At 38.6% G+C, this 20031-nt stretch overlaps 1 protein-coding gene across 7 annotated transcripts in view; it reads right to left on the bottom strand.

Moving 5' to 3' along the window:
- Positions 1–6205: 6205 nt before the first annotated feature.
- IL12RB2 (interleukin 12 receptor subunit beta 2) overlaps positions 6206–20031 on the bottom strand; it is a 51289-nt gene continuing 37463 nt past the window's right edge. For 6 of the 7 annotated variants that reach the window (XM_089515400.1, XM_089515399.1, XM_089515401.1 and 3 more), the window contains 9 exons: positions 19578–19714; positions 17730–17949; positions 16160–16357; positions 14495–14596; positions 14262–14417; positions 13080–13214; positions 10915–11017; positions 8630–8726; positions 6206–7874 (listed from right to left, as the gene is read on the bottom strand). In XM_089515400.1, coding sequence (XP_089371526.1) covers positions 7353–7874; positions 8630–8726; positions 10915–11017; positions 13080–13214; positions 14262–14417; positions 14495–14596; positions 16160–16357; positions 17730–17949; positions 19578–19714 — 1670 coding nt within the window. In that variant the 3' untranslated portion in view covers positions 6206–7352. The remainder of the gene's footprint in view (positions 7875–8629; positions 8727–10914; positions 11018–13079; positions 13215–14261; positions 14418–14494; positions 14597–16159; positions 16358–17729; positions 17950–19577; positions 19715–20031) is intronic. The other variant, XM_089515404.1, reaches the window with a different exon arrangement.

Genomic DNA, 20031 nt, shown 5'->3' with positions numbered 1-20031 from the left:
TCTTTTCAGAGGGTGATTGTAAGAAGTTCTCCTTTCCAATGTAGAATAGTTTAACTTAATCCTGTGAACAGAAATGTTACCACTTTCAAAACACAGAAGGACTTGAGAAGAGCAAATAATAAAAAGGACTACTTAGGGTTTTTTTTCTGTCTGCAACATTTGTTAGGAGGCTAGATCAGGAATATCCATTTATTTAAGGTATTTACACTTTGAGCAGCTTATTACATTTGCAGGTTTCTTAATGGGGTGGGAAACTAATGGTGGTGCCCTATTTTTTAAAAAAAACTGTGCTGGGCAGTCAAAAGTATTAAGACAGCTGAATAGGAAACTGCTTGCAGTGTTCAGCTGGATTACATTGTCAGAATGATTTTAATGAACATTTGTTTACATAAGCAATGGTTACTGTATTGGATTGGATTCTTGACACATTAATCTTTTCAGCATTGTAGTCAAGAGGAAAGAAGTAAATTTTAAGTGTATCATAGATTTTGCCCGAAGGGTAGTTTTTAAGATGCTAAGCACTGTTTTCAAAGTTTCTTGGTGCTTAGAATTGAGAGCTCACATTTTGGAGCTAGTCAATTTCCTTAGGTCAACAGGTGCACATGTTTTCGGTAAATCTATGGTTCCTGCCTCTATACATCTCATACCACAGGATATGTTGGAAGATAATTGGATGTTGTCTGTGTCCTTATATAACAGTTCATCTTATAACCACTGTGCAAATATTCTGGTCCCCAAAGACGTACTTGCTAAATAGGTTTTTTTTGCTGTTCTTTATATATCCTTTCCTTATACATCCTTTCCCAAGTTAATTATTACTTGTTCTTCCCCATACTGTAGCCCTTTCGTCAATGATATTGCTGAAAGCCAAGCATCCCATGCCAATTTGATACTTGACACTCATTTCCTTCATCTTATGGCATACATGTAATGTAGAACAGGTTTAGGATGGCCTTCTAATGATGGCCTATTTGCTGTTCTTTTATTAGCTGTGTACTTTGTGTCAAGCTGTGAAAAAACCCTCTCTAATATTGGTGTGTGTTAACAAAATAAAGGTTTATTTTCATGCTCTTTTATAAAAAAAACAATGTCATGAAAAGTTGGCATTATAAATGCCTGTAAGATCAGACATGTATTTTCTGGCTGATAAGCTCCTTAAATAGTTTTCCAGGGATGGTCCCATTCTGGGTTGATGAATGGTGGTGGGCATAGCTTTGGCAAAATAGCTATTTGCATAATTAGTTCTAGTATTAGCGATTACATGAATCTGGTTTTTTATCTCATTTTCTCTTGCTTACCCCTTTTGTACCACTGCATCTTAGGAGTGCAGCATCTCTTAGAATGGACCAATATTGAATATGAATTGGTTGACTTCAATATTTTGAGCATGAAAGTTCATCTTGTGTCAACTGACTGGCAGAAATTTGACCATATGAGTAAAAGAAAAGAGCACAAGGCCTTCTAAGTTTGCCCTTAGAACAAAAACTGTCTTGTGAATATAGGCTGTTTTTCTGTTGGATGGGTAATGCATCTAATGGTTGATTAAGTCTTGCCCTATGAGATTCATTTGCATACCATACCTGTTGACTTAATAAAAGCAGGACTGATGCTTTGGCTGTCTTGAGTGCTCAGAGTATAGATATTTGTTCATCTTCAGTTGTACAATATTAGTTTGGACACTTGCTGAAATGACTAATAAGATGGCAGTTCCATACCACCACCCCTTTGATGGTTTGTAGATTTCAGGTTGGTTTCAACCAGAGTGCCTTCTTGTAGATGCACAGATCATAATACATGGCCTTTCTTGTTCCTTTAAACAGAAGGGGAAAAGGCATATATCCAAATCTACAGATTTGAGGTGGACTAGATAAGAGTAGCTGATGTCCCTCTTTGTTACACCTTTTTTCCCATTGGTATAATCCAAGTGAATCTTTAAAAAATGATTGGGGAATCTCAGGATCAAATCTTGTCTTAAAGAGTCATGTCTGTGGAAATGAGAATCTTGCTCCTTTCCACATGACATCTTTGTTTAGTGGTTTCTTAGGTTAACAGGGTCTTAGACTGTTTCTCATAGACTTTTGGCAACAAGAATTTTGAGCTAAAATATGCTGCCACTACTAGTGGAAAAACATCCCCTGAGTAGTTCTGATATTGAATTTGGCCTTCAAGTTGCAAAGCTTTTCTGTTGCTTTTAAAAGTCACTGGGGTGTGAAGGTGGCAATTTTCATGGTGGGAGGAAGTGAAGATTGAGATTAACTGTTGTGAGAAGGAAGGCACATTACTGTTCACAGCAAATACTGTTATACTTGCACCTTGTTTGTGATTTCAGAAGATCTGTGTTTGCCAATATTCTGTTCTTGTCAGTACAAGCTTATAATTGCATTTGCGAGCATTTGGATCTGGATTTTTAAGCATCGCTTTAGCAATAAGGTAAAGGGGAGGTAAAGCAATACAAACTATGGACTGCAGTTTAACAACCTGTCAGCAAATGGTTGGAAGAAGAAATCGACTCGGAGAGAAGAAGTAAACTAGAACAGCATTTAAAAAGGATCTTAAAGCTCCTGCCACATACAAAAGTGCAGTACATCTTGATGGGTTGAAAGGTAGGGGGAAGACAAGGAGCAAGGTAAGTTAAAATGTAAAATTTATTTTGGGAAGACAATTAAAATACAAGTTGGCATGGTTGAAAAAAATGAGCAGAGTAATCGGAGTGGAATCCACTTGTTGGATCCCTCAGTGGGAATCTGCTTCGGTGAGTAGAAGAAAGAGCACTTCAAATATGCTGAAGAGGCCCTCTGCTATTTTAGAAATCATTGTCCTAGTCTTAAATCACCTTTTGAAGCCCTATTCTCATGGAGCGTTGCACGTTAATCCCCAATCAGTGGTAACATTTTTTCTTGCTAATATATTAAATCGTATGAAGGACATTTGGATTTCTGTTCAAATCTTAATTGCTGTCAAATTGGCTCAGACTTAAGGTGAGCCTGAGTGAGACCTCAAAGACATCCTGTTAAAACCTTGCAAATTCAGAACTATGTCTTCCTTGAATATATCCACTAATCTTTCTCTTTTCCTGTTGCTTTCCACATATAATGTCATTTCTTGTTATGTCCACAGTTCCGTCACTTTTGCATGTTCTGAAAGTTCAGGCATGTTTTGTGTTGGGACCCATTGATTTGTCTTTCTGGCAGTCCATAGTATCCCTAGAGTTCACTACACATTTCAGATGTGTTGATTTTTCTATCAGCTTCCTTCACTGTCAACTTTTTCACAACCAAACCTTCTCTTAAATGGTGTTCTATATTCTAGGATGTGCGTTTCATTTTGGGGGGTGAGAATATTTTTAAAAGTCCACGTGCAGAAACAGCCTGCATTTTTGGCATTTGCAGTCTGATTCTATTGTAATTGCCTGTTTCAGTGTGTTTGCTGAGTGCTTCCATTTGCTCACAGACAGTTCTTGTCGGACGGCTGAGGAGGAGGCAGCTGGGGAGATCCAGGAAGTCATAACTCTGCATAAACAGTTTCCAGATACAGCTGGATGTAAAAGAAACTTTAATAATAAAGGAATTAAATGTATGTTTAACTATAGCTTCCTATACACATCTAGGGGTAGTCGTGTTGGCCATATAGCAAATCCAATAACATCCAAACAATTATACCTTTATTGGGCCAGCCAAAATGCACAATTACATGTTGCAAGCTTTTTGAAGTTACACTGGCTTCATCAAGCAAACAGAATAAAAACTGAAGATGTTAGTCATAGGCCTGCATTTTCTGTTTCTGATCTTAGTTCAGGTTGTAAGAGATATCTGCAAGCTGGCACCTCCCCCTTTGGCCACGGGGACACTGGCAGATTTTCAGAGTCAAGGAAATGTAATTCAAGGAAGATGTTTCCTTGGAATCCACCATGTCTCCTTTGTGAAGCCACAGGCTCCTGTGTAGGTAGAGGACACTGAATTTCTCAAGAAGTATTCATGTTTTGCATAAGGAAAACTTTAGGTGGTCTAGAGGCAAAGCATGCCAATCAGTGCCAAGATTAGGGGAAAAAAAACCTTATCTTTGTTGGGGGCAGAAGCCTCAGATGGCAAGGTCTCAGTGCACTGGCTTTCTCTTTGGGATTCCACTCTGATGGCTAAAATGTGATGTCTTGCAATCCAAAAAACATCCAGGGGTCATATTGGTCATATAGCAAATCCAAAAACATCCTAACAATGATAGCTTCCTATATTAGGAAACAAATAGATTGTTTTTGTTATTGGTTTTCAGCGTGTTTGAACATTGGCCTAAACTACATGGAAGAGAATTACCTGTTCCTCGCACCCAACCCCTTTCCCGCTATCCTATTTCATTCCATTTCTTCATAATGAGTAAAAATAGCAACACATAGAATATGATAAAAATTAAAATCTATAGACATGCCAATAAAATATTTTTTTTAAAAAAAGTTTTATTTTGATTATAGTTCTTGGTAGTTCTAGTTCAATATAGTCTGAATTTATCTTCCATTATCCTTGATGCAAAAATTGAATGGTTGTGTCCTGAAGCTTTCCAGGTATGAGGTTTTCTGCTCTACAAGATAAGGAAGAGGCTGGGTACATTGTATTCCACAGTTTCCAGATGGCATGTCACAGTAGAAAACCATGTTCACTTGCACTTGTGAGGATTACCTGCATCACTTGTAGCTATTGGTATATGATTATTAATTTGCTTATCTCTCAAGCTGTAACCGCTTAACCCAAGGAGACATCCAGCTGCAACCTCTATCAGAAAATGAGACATATACAACTATATCTGATTACCTGAAGAATTATATTAACAGGCAGCTCACAGAGATTTGTTTTGGGCAGGATTTTTTTATTTTTATTTTTTACTATATAGGCTGCCTGTCCTGTCTCATCCACGTTTCCCAAGTAATTTCTGGTACTGTTCCTTTGGACAATAGCTACTTTTGACATGTGTCTCACAGCAGGTATTACACCAAATTGATCTTTGTAGGTGTCAAAGTGAACAAGAGTTTGGATAAAATCCATTGATAAATGTCCCTCCATGTCTTCCATAACATCTCTCCCACTTTCCAGTGAATCTTAAAATGTCATGGAATCATCCAAAAGCTTCAGACATTTTGTGATAAACTGCATTTCTCGCACCATATCCAGTCAAATTATTAAGAAGACTCCTTATTCAAACATTAACAATTCATATGAGAACCTTTTTGTTCTTCAGATGAATCTGGTTATTCAAGAACATTGTTTAAAAAACATCATTTAGTTAAATGAATAGGAGTTCTCCGTTCAATTGTGAGTATAATTCCACAGACATCAGAAATGCTGTAGATTAGTGTTGGCCCAGGAGTCCACAAAACATAGTGGAAATGTCCCCCACACTTCCCAAAAGGCATATAGGAGGGGGAAATAATAAAATTTTGGGGTGAAAACTTCTTTTGATCCCTAGGGGTCCCAAGGGGTTTTCAAACATGGTGGAAATGCCATCCACACCACCTAGAAGGTATTGGAGAATTAATCCCACTTTTTGTCCTGTGGGGAGCTTAGAGCCACAAAAGTGGCTTGGAGGGGTGCATCCAACTCTGGTTGAGGCCCTAATGCCCAGAACTGGATCTTATCTCTCTTCCTCTTTAGGGTAAGTTTTGACTTAAAGATCTGTTTTCCTTGTGGTGAGTGGGAGTCATAGTTCTTTGTACAAATCCACTAACCAGTGTGAGATTTGAATTAGTTATGAAGTGTGGAGTAGTATAAATTGCTTTTTTTAATGAATAGCAGTGTCAGATTAAGAATTTAAGGTAACTCATGCATCTTGACGATATAATAAGATGGGACAAAAGCAGCATTTGCTTTCCCGCTGCTGATGTTCCCAGCTTCATCCCCATTTCTCTTTTGGGAAGTGAGGTTGATGCAACCAGCAAAACTAACTGGATTTGTCCCATAGGTTGGGTATTGTTGCTGCAGATCAGGTTTTAGGTCCAGAGATGTCATAGCTATCTACGCACTATTGGCTTTTTGTGCTAGAAAATGCAATTTTGATCAGGCATATTAGTGTCTGCAAGGGCCTTGGTTGTGGTTCCCTGGAATACCTTCCCTACACAGATGCTAATAACACCAGTACTGCAATGGTTTAAAAACTTCCCACCTACCCATATTTTCATTGGCTGATCATGTCTGTTTTATTGAACCCAAAACTTTTCTCAGGATGCGGTTTAGTGTTTTTTTATTGCATTTTTATACTGCCTTGCTAGATAAGAAATAATAAAATAATCCATCACAGAAAATACAAATAAAAATTATGTTTCACATTTCATGGCTGGAGGTGTTTGTGTGAACAATCGGTTGAATAAATTGACACAGAATTTTAAAATAACTATACAAAATCATTCAATTGGTGTGAATTGTGAATTGGTTCAAGTAAAACACTCATTTTAAGCACAACTGATTCCGTTTCCCTTATTATGATGAAGTGAAAAAAGGAATTCAACAGAAAACTTTGTCATGGATAAATCATATTCTTGCTACACTAAAAATCAAAAACGATTCATGTATTTTAGTGTCCAAAATGGTTTTTGGCCCGCATGAGATGGGGAAACTATTATAGCAGTCTTATGCTACTCAAGGCAATTGGAGGCAATTATGGTCCTTCGCTCTGTGTGTGTGTTGTGTGCCTTCAAGTCATTTTCAACTTATGGCAAACCTAAGGCCTAATCATGGGATTTTCTTGGCAAGCTGTTCAGAGCTTTGCCACTGCCTTCTCCTGAGGCTGAGAACATGTGACCTGTCCAAGGTCACCCACCAGGTTTCCATGGTCAAACAGGAACTTAACCCTGGTCTCCAGAGCTGTAGTCTAACACACAAAGCACTAAACCTCATTATATCTGGACATTCCCTAAGTATTAGTGTGCCCAGCTAGAACCAGATAAAAGCCATGACAGACCCCTAACCACCCTGAACAAATTTTGCCAATAAAACCCTGGGATTATGGCTTTAAGGACACCATAAATCATAAATGAATTGAAGGCACATAACAATAAAAGAATATCAGAAACATGCTAATATACTCAAGAACAGCTGGATGCAACAAGCCTTGGGTTTTGCCTCTGAGGTGGAAAGGCTTTTACCCCTGCCATTCTAACAGTTTAATCTCCAGGGGAAAAGAGGAGAGGTTTAAATCACCCCATCCCATGTGCTGATACCTTTGGCTGTACTGTCATTGTCATGTGTTCCTTAGAAATCAGAAAGTTTGCTTACTCCTAGCGAACATCATACTTCTATACATCCCTACTCTGAGGTACATTCCATAGAGTGAAACAACACTTACTTCCAGATAAATTGATATTGGCTTGCAGCCTAAGAATTAAAGTCCATTCTTATAGCATCTAGAGTCAGTTTTCCACCAAGGGAAAATGGCTGGGACAGAAACGTTCTTGGGAAAACTGACAGTGAATTGAGTTCAGAGTCCGAGCTATCCTCATCATTGTTCATAACAGTGGCCGTAATGGTTGGCAAGTAGTCGACTGTTGTGTCCTCAAGTGGATTGGCAAGGTAGTCAGAAAATACCTGGCCTTGGTTTGGGTCTTTGGGTGCAACTTTTCTATACAAAGGTAGCAGCTGATGCTTGTTTGTGTCGCCTGATATGCTGGGGATCAAAGGATCACAGTTCAAGTTTTTCTCAATGGGATCATCCTCCAGCAAAGTGCCTGTCATTGGGCAGTTTTGGCTTTCCTCTTTCTCACAGTTTTTGATGTAGGCCCTATTTTCAAAAGTTGGATATTGTCTTTTCATAAAGGCTTCCTCCACTGTTAGACTTTCAGGTTCTTCAAAGCTGCTTGGTTTGTTTAGGAACTGTGTAAAATGTAAGCTTGAGTCATCCTGAATTAGTAGTAGAATAAACATCAGTTTAATGAGGACAGTTAATACTGTTTCATAAAAGCAAATATCTTTTACATATAACCCAGTGTTTTATTATCATTCTGTAAGAGCTTACAACCGCAGAGGAGCAGTTCCCCCTCCCACAATGCAAAAAATGTACAACATTAATGGAATGTATAGAAAAAATTCTCAATATGATTGACAATTAGTTAAATATGCAAATACAAAAGCTATAAAACAATAAGCTAAAAAGAATATCTGTCATGATCTTTTCAGTAATGAGATCCACAAATTAGCTTGTTTTGATGCTTCATACAAACCAATGAGTGCAAAGTATTATCGCTCTGGCCTCTTGTATATCACATAATACTAATTATCTGGCATTTCATCCTGAATATCTAAACCAGTAAACTATTTCCACAAGCCTTGCTGCTTACTAGCAGCTCAGAGTAAAAATTACAAAAATGTATCTAAAGGAAAGAGTGAGAAAACCACTCTTTAGTACTTCCCTCCAATTCCACCATGATCACAGTTTGGGGTTCAAACCTTGTTCTTCCTCAAAAGAGCAGAACAATGCTAAGTTTTTAAAAACCATTTTAAAACCATAAGGCACCGGAAAGTGATTTCATATTGGAACAAGAGGCATGCCATGTATTCCACCAGGACTGGGACTGAGGTAAAGATGCATTGTTTAACCTGTAGATTTTACCTCAGATTTGGGGCTCTTCAGTGATTCCTGTTAGATATAAACGTACCTGTATAAATATGAATTTTTTAGCACATGAAGAGTTGGCTGGATCTGGTACAGCTTTACCGTAACACCCAGAGAGAACAGAAAGGAATGAAAAGAACCTAGTAGGAAATAATACAAAACAACACATTCTCAGACTTCAAGATTTAATGTTATCAGAACACGGGTTGTATCAACCAATCCATTTGTAAAGGTATACAGAGAGACGTGTTTCTACTGCAAATATAATACACTAAATAAGAGTAGGTCATTGAAATCAATGAACCAAGTTTTGGTTCAACATCATCTGCAGGGCTGCATAATTCTGACCTCTGATTTAGCTCATCTTTATCCTATTAAAAGCTTCACACGTTACGTTTTTCCTGTGCTGCTATGGAATCTATAAAGAAAAGCAGGGTGACTGAAGGCATCAGATTTTGCTATGCCCTTGAAAGGCAGAACATTGTCTATTATAATTACCGCCATGGAGGTACTATTTAGAATATTTTTTAGCTTGGGCTCCAAAAATGAAAGAGAGAACCCCAAAGCTATGTGTACTTCTAAAATATATCCCTGTATGGGTGGGAATAGGGGCCAAAGTGATGTAGTGGTTTGAGTGTGGGACAATGACTCTGGAGACCAGTTTTCGAATCCCTACTCAGCCATGGAAACCCACTGGGTGACCTTGGGTAAATCACATACTATCAGCCTCAGAGGAAGGCAAAGGCATTCCTCTGAACAAAACTTACCAAGAAAGCCCCACAATAGGTTTAACTTAGGGTCACTGTAAGTAGAAACAGCTTGAAGGCATACAGCCTCAGCAACATTAATGGGTGTGTGAGAAATGCTTAACACTCAGCTTCCATAACTGTTCTTGAAAATCATATACAAGTCAGTGAAAGTTACCATAATCATTAGCAGTAGTTAGTGCTCTATGGAAGCTTAGAAACCTACACGAAAAAGGCCATACTGTATGACTAACAGGGAGAGCCTGTGTTTTATAGTGATTTAAGTGTTGGACTGGGACTCCAGGTCTGAATCCCACTCAGCCATGGAAACCCATTGGGTGACCTTGGGGAGGTCAGACTTTCTCATCCTTACATGAAGGCAAATGGCAAACATTCTATGAATAATTCTTGTCAATAAATACGATTTGCCTGAAGGTCTCCATTAGTTGGAAATGATTTGATGGTTCCCACTGCTCTGCCACATCATGGCTACTTCCATTTTCACACACACATACTCTTACCTTTGCATCTAGTGACAATGCTGCTTCACTTTATGAACTGCTGCTCCTCTCTGCTGCATTGATAAACCCTTGGCCCTTATGCTTGGAAACCTTTCAGCTTCCAGTGCTCTTAAGCTCTTGGTTGCAGGATACAATAAAATGAGCACAGTACCACTGTGAGGTGTGTCTTTTAATTTTCCTACCTCAAGCTGCCAAGGAACCATTGTTGACCCAAGAGCTACTGTACAACTTGGTTCATTCTGCTAGAACATACTATAGATTTTCAGTGTTCCTTGGATCTTAAGAAAACAATGGGTTGAATCCAGCTAAGATACTGAAGAAATGACTGAAATACCAAAAATATATTTCAGTCAGTTCTTCAGTGTCTTAGCTGGATTCAACCCACTTTTTTTCTCCACAAGAGCCAAGGAACACTCTGGAAATGAAGTTGCTGATGGATTGCAAAATCCAGGACTTTTCATTTGTTTTAATTTTCTGTTTAAAGTAGAATGGGAAGGAATAGCCTTGACTTTAATGGCTGAAGGACCTGACCATTTAACTTGAATATACATATATATATTTTTCTGTATACATTTTTGAATTACTATTTTTCAATATGTACTATCACAGGGGTAGGCAACCTGCGGCCCGCGGGCCGGATGCGGCCCGGCAAGGCCTTGGGACCGGCCCCAGTCCAGTCCTGCCACTGATTGCTGCTGGGGCCTTTGGCCTCTCGCGCACAGGGGCAATTGTCTATAGAAGCCTCAGAAACATGCATTTATATTAACATTTTTAAAGAAATCAGCAAATTTTTTCACGTGTCCTCCATTTTTTTTTTAAAAAGTGTCCACCATTTGAAAATTTTGTCCTACATTTGTCCCGGTTTATTTATTTATTTAAATTTTTAAAAATGATTTCATTATTTTATTTTGGCTTCGGCCCCCCAGTTGTCTGAGGGACAGCAACCCGGCCCCCGGCTCAAAAAGGTTGCCTACCCCTGTACTATCACATGAGATTCCACTTGCTTGCTTTATCCATCTAGAATCCTCAGTCATTTCAAAAGTTAAAAGTAATTCACTTACTTTTGCCTGGCAGGTGGTACACAACAGGTGCAGGCTAATAGACCGACAGCGCAGAGAACTATAACAAGAATTCCTTCAGGTGCATCTTTATGTGAAATTGAATCTGTTATGGTAGCAAAGTATGTTTTTAATGAATATGGTGACTCTTATGATAGAAGAGTTCAGAAGGTTAACCTGTTGTTAAAAATTAGACATAGCTATCTCTGATGCCCTTAACAATAGGGAAAAAAGAGTTCAAAGAGAGCAGAGAGTTTTAAGTAGCCCATCAAACTACAAAGTCAATAATTCCCTGGAACAATTAAAGTGGTATGAAACTGATACAAGTGTGTAGTAGTCTGAATTTGAAAGTAATTGCAAGGATAATGTAGTCCAGAACACTAGTGGAGCATTTAAGCACCTCACCACCAAGCTGTCAAGTCAAGATTAAAGATGGAAAGTTTCTGGAAAGTTTGAAGCCATAGGGAAATTTTTTTGGGGGGAGGAGGGAGGAAAATGATTGACAAATTTAAGGAAAAAATTGACAAAAAACAATAACTTCTTTAACAGGCTGAACATTACTTTGTTACCTTGAGAATATAAAATGCATTATTGGTGTAAATGTACACTTTTTAAAGAAAATCACTGGAGTCCTATATGACCACCTGACAACGTTGCTACATAGTGAATTCTGGTGTAACCCCCCTTGCCAAGCCCCCACTTACTGGTAAGTAGCTGCTGGGATCAACAGAGGTCCATTCCCCTGTTGATTAAGAAGCTTGACATTTCCACACCTCCCATGAGTGATCTCTGGTTTGACGGGCAGAAAAAAGACCCATTGCAAATCCCCCTTACGCTGGAGATTGCTTGTGTGAGGGATGGTGGGAATGTCAGGCAGCTGCTTCCTGAATGATAGGGGAATGGACCTCCATCAATCCCAGTGGCTGCTTACCAATAAGTGGGGTTTAGGGGACTTTCACAGTTCCTACATAGCCCCTAAACTAGAGGATGTATAGGGAGCATGAAAACGTCGCAGTTGTGAATGCATAACTGTAGGTTACATATTCACAACTGCTCAACATAATACCTACAAATTTAATTCTTTAAATTTAATTTTTTGTTGCAGGTGAAACTACAATGTCCCAAACCATAAAGAACCTCTGAAGTACAAGAAATCTCTTTGCTTGTGTCAGTTATGATGAGGTGGCAAAAAACAAACCAATAAAAACAGTAGAAATAAACAACGTTAGTAAAAAACCAAACATTTTGCCTTTCCCCCTAGTCCTTCATAGTACCAAGCAGATATAAAGCCCTCATTCCCATAAAATGAAATGAGAGAAGGCCATTAGGACTAGAAATTGCAAAGGCATGAGATATTGCACATATCTTCTATAAACATTTAACTGTTACGCTGATTTTAGAGATAATGCAGTAGGGGCAAATCTATTCTTCTATTCTTCATTCCATAACCTATTTTTCTTTCTTTCTTTTTCTCAGAAAAAAGGTGCTTTAGAAAACAATGGAAAAAAAACTTTTTTAAAAAATCAATCCCCCCCCTTTCCGGCCTTCACATCTCTAACCCAGGATTCTGTAGGATGGAACCACAGCAGTTAAAGTGGTGTGAAACTGATTTAATTGTGCACTGTTGACTAGCATATCCCCGTACTCTTCCTATTTCATATGTATTTGATACCAGTGATTGAAGATCACCACCCAATTATCCAAATGTCTGTATACTAATCTGCCAACTGAGGTAACACATGCAGTTCATGAAGTAGGCTGTAGTCCAACAAAGCTTATGTCATATTTAAAAATGGTTAGTGTTTGAGGTACCTCAAGTTTCTTTGCTTGGTTTATGTGAGACTGAATGAATATATGCATGAGTGCATTCAGTCCAATTAATTGGGTCACAGCAAGGATTACTGGGGAAGGTTTATACCTCCCCTTGGTTCCTCTTTACCCAGCTGGAGATCTGAAGCTGCTTATAGTAGGCTAGGACTGGGAATACTTACTGAGGAGACAATGTGGATAAAAGTTCACTCCCCCAATCCTCAAATCCGTTGTTACCCTCTACAATTATATGCAGTCTTCACTAAAATCTAAAATGGCATTTCTGATGCACAGCAACTTAAGGCAATATTCTGTCAGTTTTTCACACTTCAGCTTTAGAAGCAGATGATCATAATTACTTTTTATGTAAATGATTTCTTCATTCCCTTTGGGGCTCTCACCAGCCTTAGTAGAAGCCGTCATCCATACAGCATATACAGCACCAGCAGACACATTATTTATTGAATATGGCTGCAGGGTTGATTTAGAGATATCTGAGGATGGGAAACAGAAAAGACATGGATATGTATTAAAGTTCTTGCTGGATGAGGCAAACGAGAGCATAAACAGAATCACATCACAACTATCTTCCCCCAGCTCACAAGCACTGATTCCAGGACCTGTAGTAGAGGAGTTTATCATCCTCTACCAGTACGCCTGAATTTTACCATCTTCACATTATGACTGCTTCAGCTTAGGGTTAAGCACCAATTTATTTTACCTGAAATAGCCTCCAAAATGATTTTACAAGGAGAGTGAAACAATGAACAGTGTGGTGAAGACAAGAACTAAAATAGTGTACACACACGCACATACTTCAGATACCATTCTATCTGCTTGGCCTGTGAAGCAATGCAGTCTTCATTACAAGAAGACATGAAAGTATGTCTCTTCATGTTGCCATGACAATGGAGCCATTTCCCTTTTCTTTCTTTCCTTTCCTTTTCTTGCACTGTAAGTCGACAGGTAATTTCAAGGTACATACCTTACAGTCAGCCCTCCTTATTTATGGATTCAACCATCCACGGCTTAATATTTAAATATGTAAAATATCTCCAAAAACCCATGGCTCTTCTATTTTATATAAGGAACACTATTTCACTATGCCACTGTATTAAATGGGACTTAAGCATCCATGGATTTTGGTATCTACAGGGTCCTGAAACCAAACCTCAGTGGATAACAAGCTCTTTTAGGAGGGGATATGCACCCACCATATTTAACAGGAAGGCAGGGAACATTCATCAGTTGCCTTGGCAAGGAGGACCAATTCCCTTCCCCTTACATAAGAGACAAACATTTATGTGTCCCTTTACACTCTTACAGAAATATTGGTGAAAGTGTGGGAGACGTCCTTATTACAAAGGACAAAACCTTCATAAAAAGAAGACTCCATTTTGACTCCATTACAGTGTCTTCCACTGTATTTAAGCTTTTGAGCTTTTAGTTTTCAAATAACCACACACTGCCCCTCTGTCTCAAAACTGTTCCTCCATTTCTCAGTGCTAGAACTGATGTGCTGATAATTAGCAGGTACTCACCATAGAATTCAAAGGGCACATTGAGCGATTGCTTCTGCACATATATCCTGTAGTTGATGATGCAGCCCATTTGTTGGTTGAACGGAAGATCTTCCCAAGAGACCAAAATTCTCCCTCCATCTATGGTTGTGTTAATGTGAAGTCCTGTTAATGGGGCTACAAAATACAAAATCTTGAAACTAACTTGCCTTGTTATGTCAGGTCTTGAACTGAGCATCCACCATCACTCTCACCTTTTGCTGACACATTTTCTGTCGTGGAAGCTGCTTTTCCTGCTCTGCTCTGATAGAGTGCAAATACGTTGATCTGATAGCACACATTAGGCTTTAGGTTCTCTAGGAAAGAAGAAGTGATTTTGATAGACAATTGACTTAAATGTTTCTAATCTTCCATTACTACCAGACTAGGCTAGTTCTAAAGGAACCATAGTGTGGTTGTTTTAAGACATTTTTGTTTTGTTTTAGAAGGTGTGAAATGGGCAATTCATGATATTGGATAGAGATAACCAAGGGATGAGGAATATGTGGTCCCTCAGATGTTCATGAATCACACCCATCATTCCTTGCAGCTAGCTGTGCTGGCAAAAGCTGTTGGGAGCTGCAATTCAACAACACTGATGGTAAGAACTGTTTGATAGTGAAACATGCTGCCTCAGAGTGGTAGACTCGCCTTCTTTGGAGGCTTTTAAACAGAGGTTAGATGGCCATCTGTCAGGAGTGCTTCGATTGTGTATTCCTGCATGGCAGGAGGTTGAACTGAATGGTCCTTAGGGTGTCTTCCGATTCTATGATGAACACAAGAGAGTCAGTGTGGTGTAGAAAATACCTATTCCTAAAACCTGGAAGTTAGTTTTTTAAATGTATTATTCATATTTTAGTTGTATGTTAGATAGGAAAACAACATTGTAACACAAGTGGGTGTGCAAAAAAAAGAGACCTAGGAGGAGACTTGAGAAATGGTCCTATTTTAGTCTCCTGACATGTGGAGATCCTGCATTTTTCCAGGCTTTTCTCCATAACCATGAGGATGAGTAAAATATCTGTATATACACTTTATACACTTTTACAACTTCAAGAAGAAAGCTAGGTGTGTTCTACTGAATCAGTGAGGCATGGTTTCAAATTGTACAATATTTTGTTTACAAGCTATTAACACATGAGTTCCATCTATGTTTCTGGATATTCTTTTCCCAGAAAACAACAACAACCCATAATCTTCATTGCTGAAGGATTGTCACACCAGAATTTTCACATGATGATGAAATTGTATGGAAGGTCCAAAATGTGTTACAATTGTAATCTGCCATTTTCAAAGAGCATCAGCATTGAGCTGAATTGGAAGGTGGTAAAGTGTGATATTAAAATGCAGAGGCAATGTTAGAGCTGCTAGAACATTTTTTCCACTATGCTACCGAACACACCTACATATTATAATGGCCTCACCATTATAGTATACATGGGTTTATGTGGCTTAGCCTATAGTACAAATGTTTAATATTTTGTAGCAAAATTTAAATTTTATTTATAAAATTGGCTGTCCCATAAAAATGGCTGTGCCAACCAACATTGAATTTGGAAGCAGTACAGTGTTGGGTAGGTTACCCCGTTTTTCCCAGATGAGCTCAATTCATTTGAAGAGACAAAACACAGAATGCTTTGATTTGCTGTCAGTGATTTTGATGAGATGTACACCTGAAAACATAATCTGGAGCCATCTGGAAAAACTCGAAGACAGGATTAGCTAATGCATGCAGTGCAAAATTAAGGCTTAATGTGTGGGCAAAAACCAAATACCTATTCTAATTGCTTGTCTTTAGCCAAGGGCACAGCGCCAGTCTTTACGATAACTAAGCAGTTAACATTAGCAATATGTGTTCTCCTCCTGTGCTTTGTACCTACCTATTTTTATTGTAAAATTGGATGCAGGTACTTTGACCCAGGTTGGGTGGCTTTTCAAGGGCTCATCCTGATGGAACTCTGCCCAGTCCACTATGTAGCCATTGATAAAAAGTGAAGGTGTGAGTGGGGCTTTCCATGTCACAATGATGCTTTCATTCTTCTCTGATACAGCTGAGAGGTCCCTAGGTGGTGGCAAGTCTTTGAAGATTAAGAAACAAGCAGAAACTGGCTTAGAGAAATTTGGCTTAAGAAAGTGAGATGTCATCCAAGAGGAAAAGCAAAACAAGCAAGAAGTTAGCAGTTCTTAATAGAATAACATCTTGAACTGAATAGTAAAACAACAAAGATATCTGTGTGGCAGCAATAACTGAAATAATAGTAACTGAAGGCTTGATCCATTCATGGACAAGGAGCTTCAATGGAGAAAGCTGGGTTTTTGTTTTGTTTTTTTGCCATTTCCTCCTCCCCAGTGGCATTCTGCAATACTTCACATGTGGGGGACAGCAGGAAAGACACACCACTAAACCACCTAAAATATACCTGTCTCCTTCTTTTTCCCAGCAGGAAGCTTCTATGAGCACAGCTCTGGACATCTGAAATTTGCATATTCACCAACTTCTGTGAAGCACCCGGGCATCAGCAACTTGTGTCAAGCATTAAAAATCCTCAAAAGGTAATGTAGTAGAAACAACAATCACCTGGTAATTTAGATATATTCCTACTCTCCTTAGTCAGAAATGACAGGAGAGGAACCTGCAGTGTTGGCACTAGTGCAGGGGTAGGCAACCTGCGGCCCGCGGGCTGGATGCGGCCCGGCAAGGCCTTGGGACCGGCCCCAGCCTGGTCCTGCCGCCGATTGCCACCGGGGCCTTTGGGGGGCAATTGTCTATAGAAGCCTCAGAAACATGCATTTATATTAACATTTTTTTAAAAAAATCAGCAAATTTTTTTGCGTGTCTTCCATTTTTTAAAAAAAAAGTGTGTTCCATTTGAAAATTTTGTCCTACATTTGCCCTGGTTTATTTATATATTTAATTTTTTTAAAAAAATATTTAATTATTTATTTTTTGGCTTCGGCCCCCCAGTTGTCTGAGGGACAGCAACCCGGCCCCCGGCTCAATAAGGTTGCCTACCCCTGCACTAGTGTATCAGCTATGCCTTAACATTAAACTGCTGCAAAATTTTTATTTGCTATTGATTCTGTTAAACTGTAATGTTTAATATTAACAAAAATGGCTAGAACAATTAAACTGAGAAGATCTTTTGAATACTTTTGGCATTTAATGGAAAAAAATGAAATTGTTGCTGAAAATTTTAAGAAATCAGGGGTAACACTTTTCCCCCCCAGATGATCCCCAAACTCTAGCAATTTGTGAACTAAAGTCTGTTCACTGCTAATCAAAACTGAATGCAGAGTTTAGAAAAAGTCATAACCATTCTTGCCCCAAGCCAAATATGATTTCTTACAGCTCAGACCTGTAATTTAAAGATCAAGTAAATTAAACATAGTGGTTTAAGTTCTGGTGTATATAAAATGAAATGTTTAGAAGTGCAGATGGGAATACCTTACCTGTAATTCCTAGTTTAGTTGTGATGTGGACAGGTGGAGATATTCCCCGCAAATTGTAAGAACAAACTGTTACGTTATATCCTGTTTTAGGAATAAGTTGTGAGAAAACGGTATGCACTGTGGAATTTGTTTCTGATGCACGGTAAGGCTTCTGGCTGATGGTCTGAAATATTACTCTGTAACCATGGTTTTTACTTCTCCTTTCTGATGTCTCCATTGCCTATAAAGAAATAGTGGGTTTTTTTTCACTCATGTTATATCACTGCTCTTCACCACCAAAAAGATCTTGTCAGTGTTTAAAGCCTAGCATGGACTAGCACTAGTGAAGCTTGGGTTCAAGATTCAGTCATAAAGATCATTGGGGGATGTTGGACTCGTCACTTTTTCACTTTCTCAACTCAACCTTCCTCATAGCAGGGTTGTGAGGATAAAATTTAGAATGCACTGGGGAAAGAATCATACACAACACTATAACCAACCTAGAGAAAGCATGGGAGAGGAATAAAAATGTAAAAATACTATAATGAGATCCTTGCTTTTACAGTATAGTTAAAAGAATTTCTGCTGCAAGCCATCACATCCAAATTGCTTCGACACTGTTGTTATTCTAACAATTCTGCAAGAGAAGGCAGGATGAGAGACTAAAGCCTGTTTCTTAACATTGCTATTTCAGTGAAATTATGAGCCTGACTTCCCATGGCTAAGCCATTCACTGCTCTTCCATAATGGTCTAGCATTTCAAAATTTCTCTCACAATGTCTTTCTGAAGTAATTTCAGCCTGACAGATGGAGGAAGAGAATGAGTGGCTGCAGCAAAGGACAATAAGTCTTTCCTCAAATTCCCTTCATTAAATGTATCACTTCAACCTGAAGCTTACTTGAGGACAGTGGCCAAATATATGGGTGGGATAAGAGGAACCTTCTCTTCCACAATGCATGATGTGGAGAAAGAAGTGAGACTGAGTGATCCAGTGGCAGATACTTGCTCTCACTAAGTCTTGATGGTTTGGTACAAGATGTTTTCCCTTGACAGGAGAAACCAGATAATGGCACACAAAATGCCAACTCTCCTCATGCATCCACTTTCCAAAATGTATTGTTAATTATTGTTAATAAACAGAATTAAAATTAAGCAATAAAATTGTGGTTTGAGTGTTGGATTATGACCAGGGTTTGCAATCCCTGCTCGACATGGAAACCCACTGAGTGACCTGGAGAAAGTCAGCCTCAGAGAAAAGACCCCTCCCCCCCAGAAAAAAACAACAACAGATCTTGCCAGGAAAACCCCATGATAGGATCTGTATAAGTCAGAAATGACTTGAAGCTATATAACAACAGTTAAAATTAAGATTGTGAAACACACAACATGTGCCAAGTTACTGTATCCTCTACATCTGAGAAAGCAGACCAAGTCTTCAAAAGCTTATGCTACAACATTTTTTACAGTTAGTCTCAAAAATGCTGCAAGATCCCATGCATAAAGCAATACCAAGATTGAGACAGCAAAGATGAACCCCCATCCCTCCCACTTTGAAATAAATATGAACAATTAACAGAACTTTATACGTAAGTTCAACTAACACTCCAAGACTATCTATTGTAACCTGCTATCAGGAAACTCAAGGGTTCTCACTAACTATTTCATCTCTATAGTAGACACTGAAGATGTAGTCAATCCAATCTGAATAAGAGTTTCTTAAAAATGAGGTTAAAGATGTCTAGGCACTTTTTCTTCCTCATATCTTCTTTTCAGTTAGAGTTAAGGAGTGGCACTTAATAGGTTTTTTATTATTCATATTCTCATACATCAGCATCTTCACATTGGGTCAAGTGCACAGAAATTCTTACCTTCCAAAAAAGAGTTATGTTCTGTGTTTGGGAAGACACATCCTTCTGTAAATACCAGACATCAATAGGTTCAAATGGCACTGGATAAAAACAGAAGAGCTCTATAATGTAACAGGTATATTGATAGAAGAGTGAGTCTGCAAATTGTTGAAACATCATGTAGGAAATAAATGTAAAAGGGAAAAAGTTAGCTTTGTACAATTGAAGACCTCCACTTCAGGAATGAAATAGGTGGTGAGTCATACCTACTTATCAGTTGGGCTAGTCACTAAAGGTCCTCTGTACTGCTCACCAAAAACTTTAATCAGAACCTTAGCTTGGAAAAATAAGAGTGGAGCCCATTCAGGTATGCTTCAGTTAACAAAGTGTATGTGTTCCTGGGCCTGACTTATTTAACAATAACAACACTGAAAACAACACAAAAAAGTTACCTGAAGGAGAAACTATAAGGAAA

Source organism: Sceloporus occidentalis, unplaced genomic scaffold, assembly GCF_023333645.1.
Source record: "Sceloporus occidentalis isolate IW3139 unplaced genomic scaffold, rSceOcc1.0.p SCAF_3, whole genome shotgun sequence".
NCBI classification, from domain to species: domain Eukaryota; kingdom Metazoa; phylum Chordata; class Lepidosauria; order Squamata; family Phrynosomatidae; genus Sceloporus; species Sceloporus occidentalis.
Note: the sequence above shows the minus strand (reverse complement) of the source record. Positions and strands in the feature narration are given on the sequence as shown.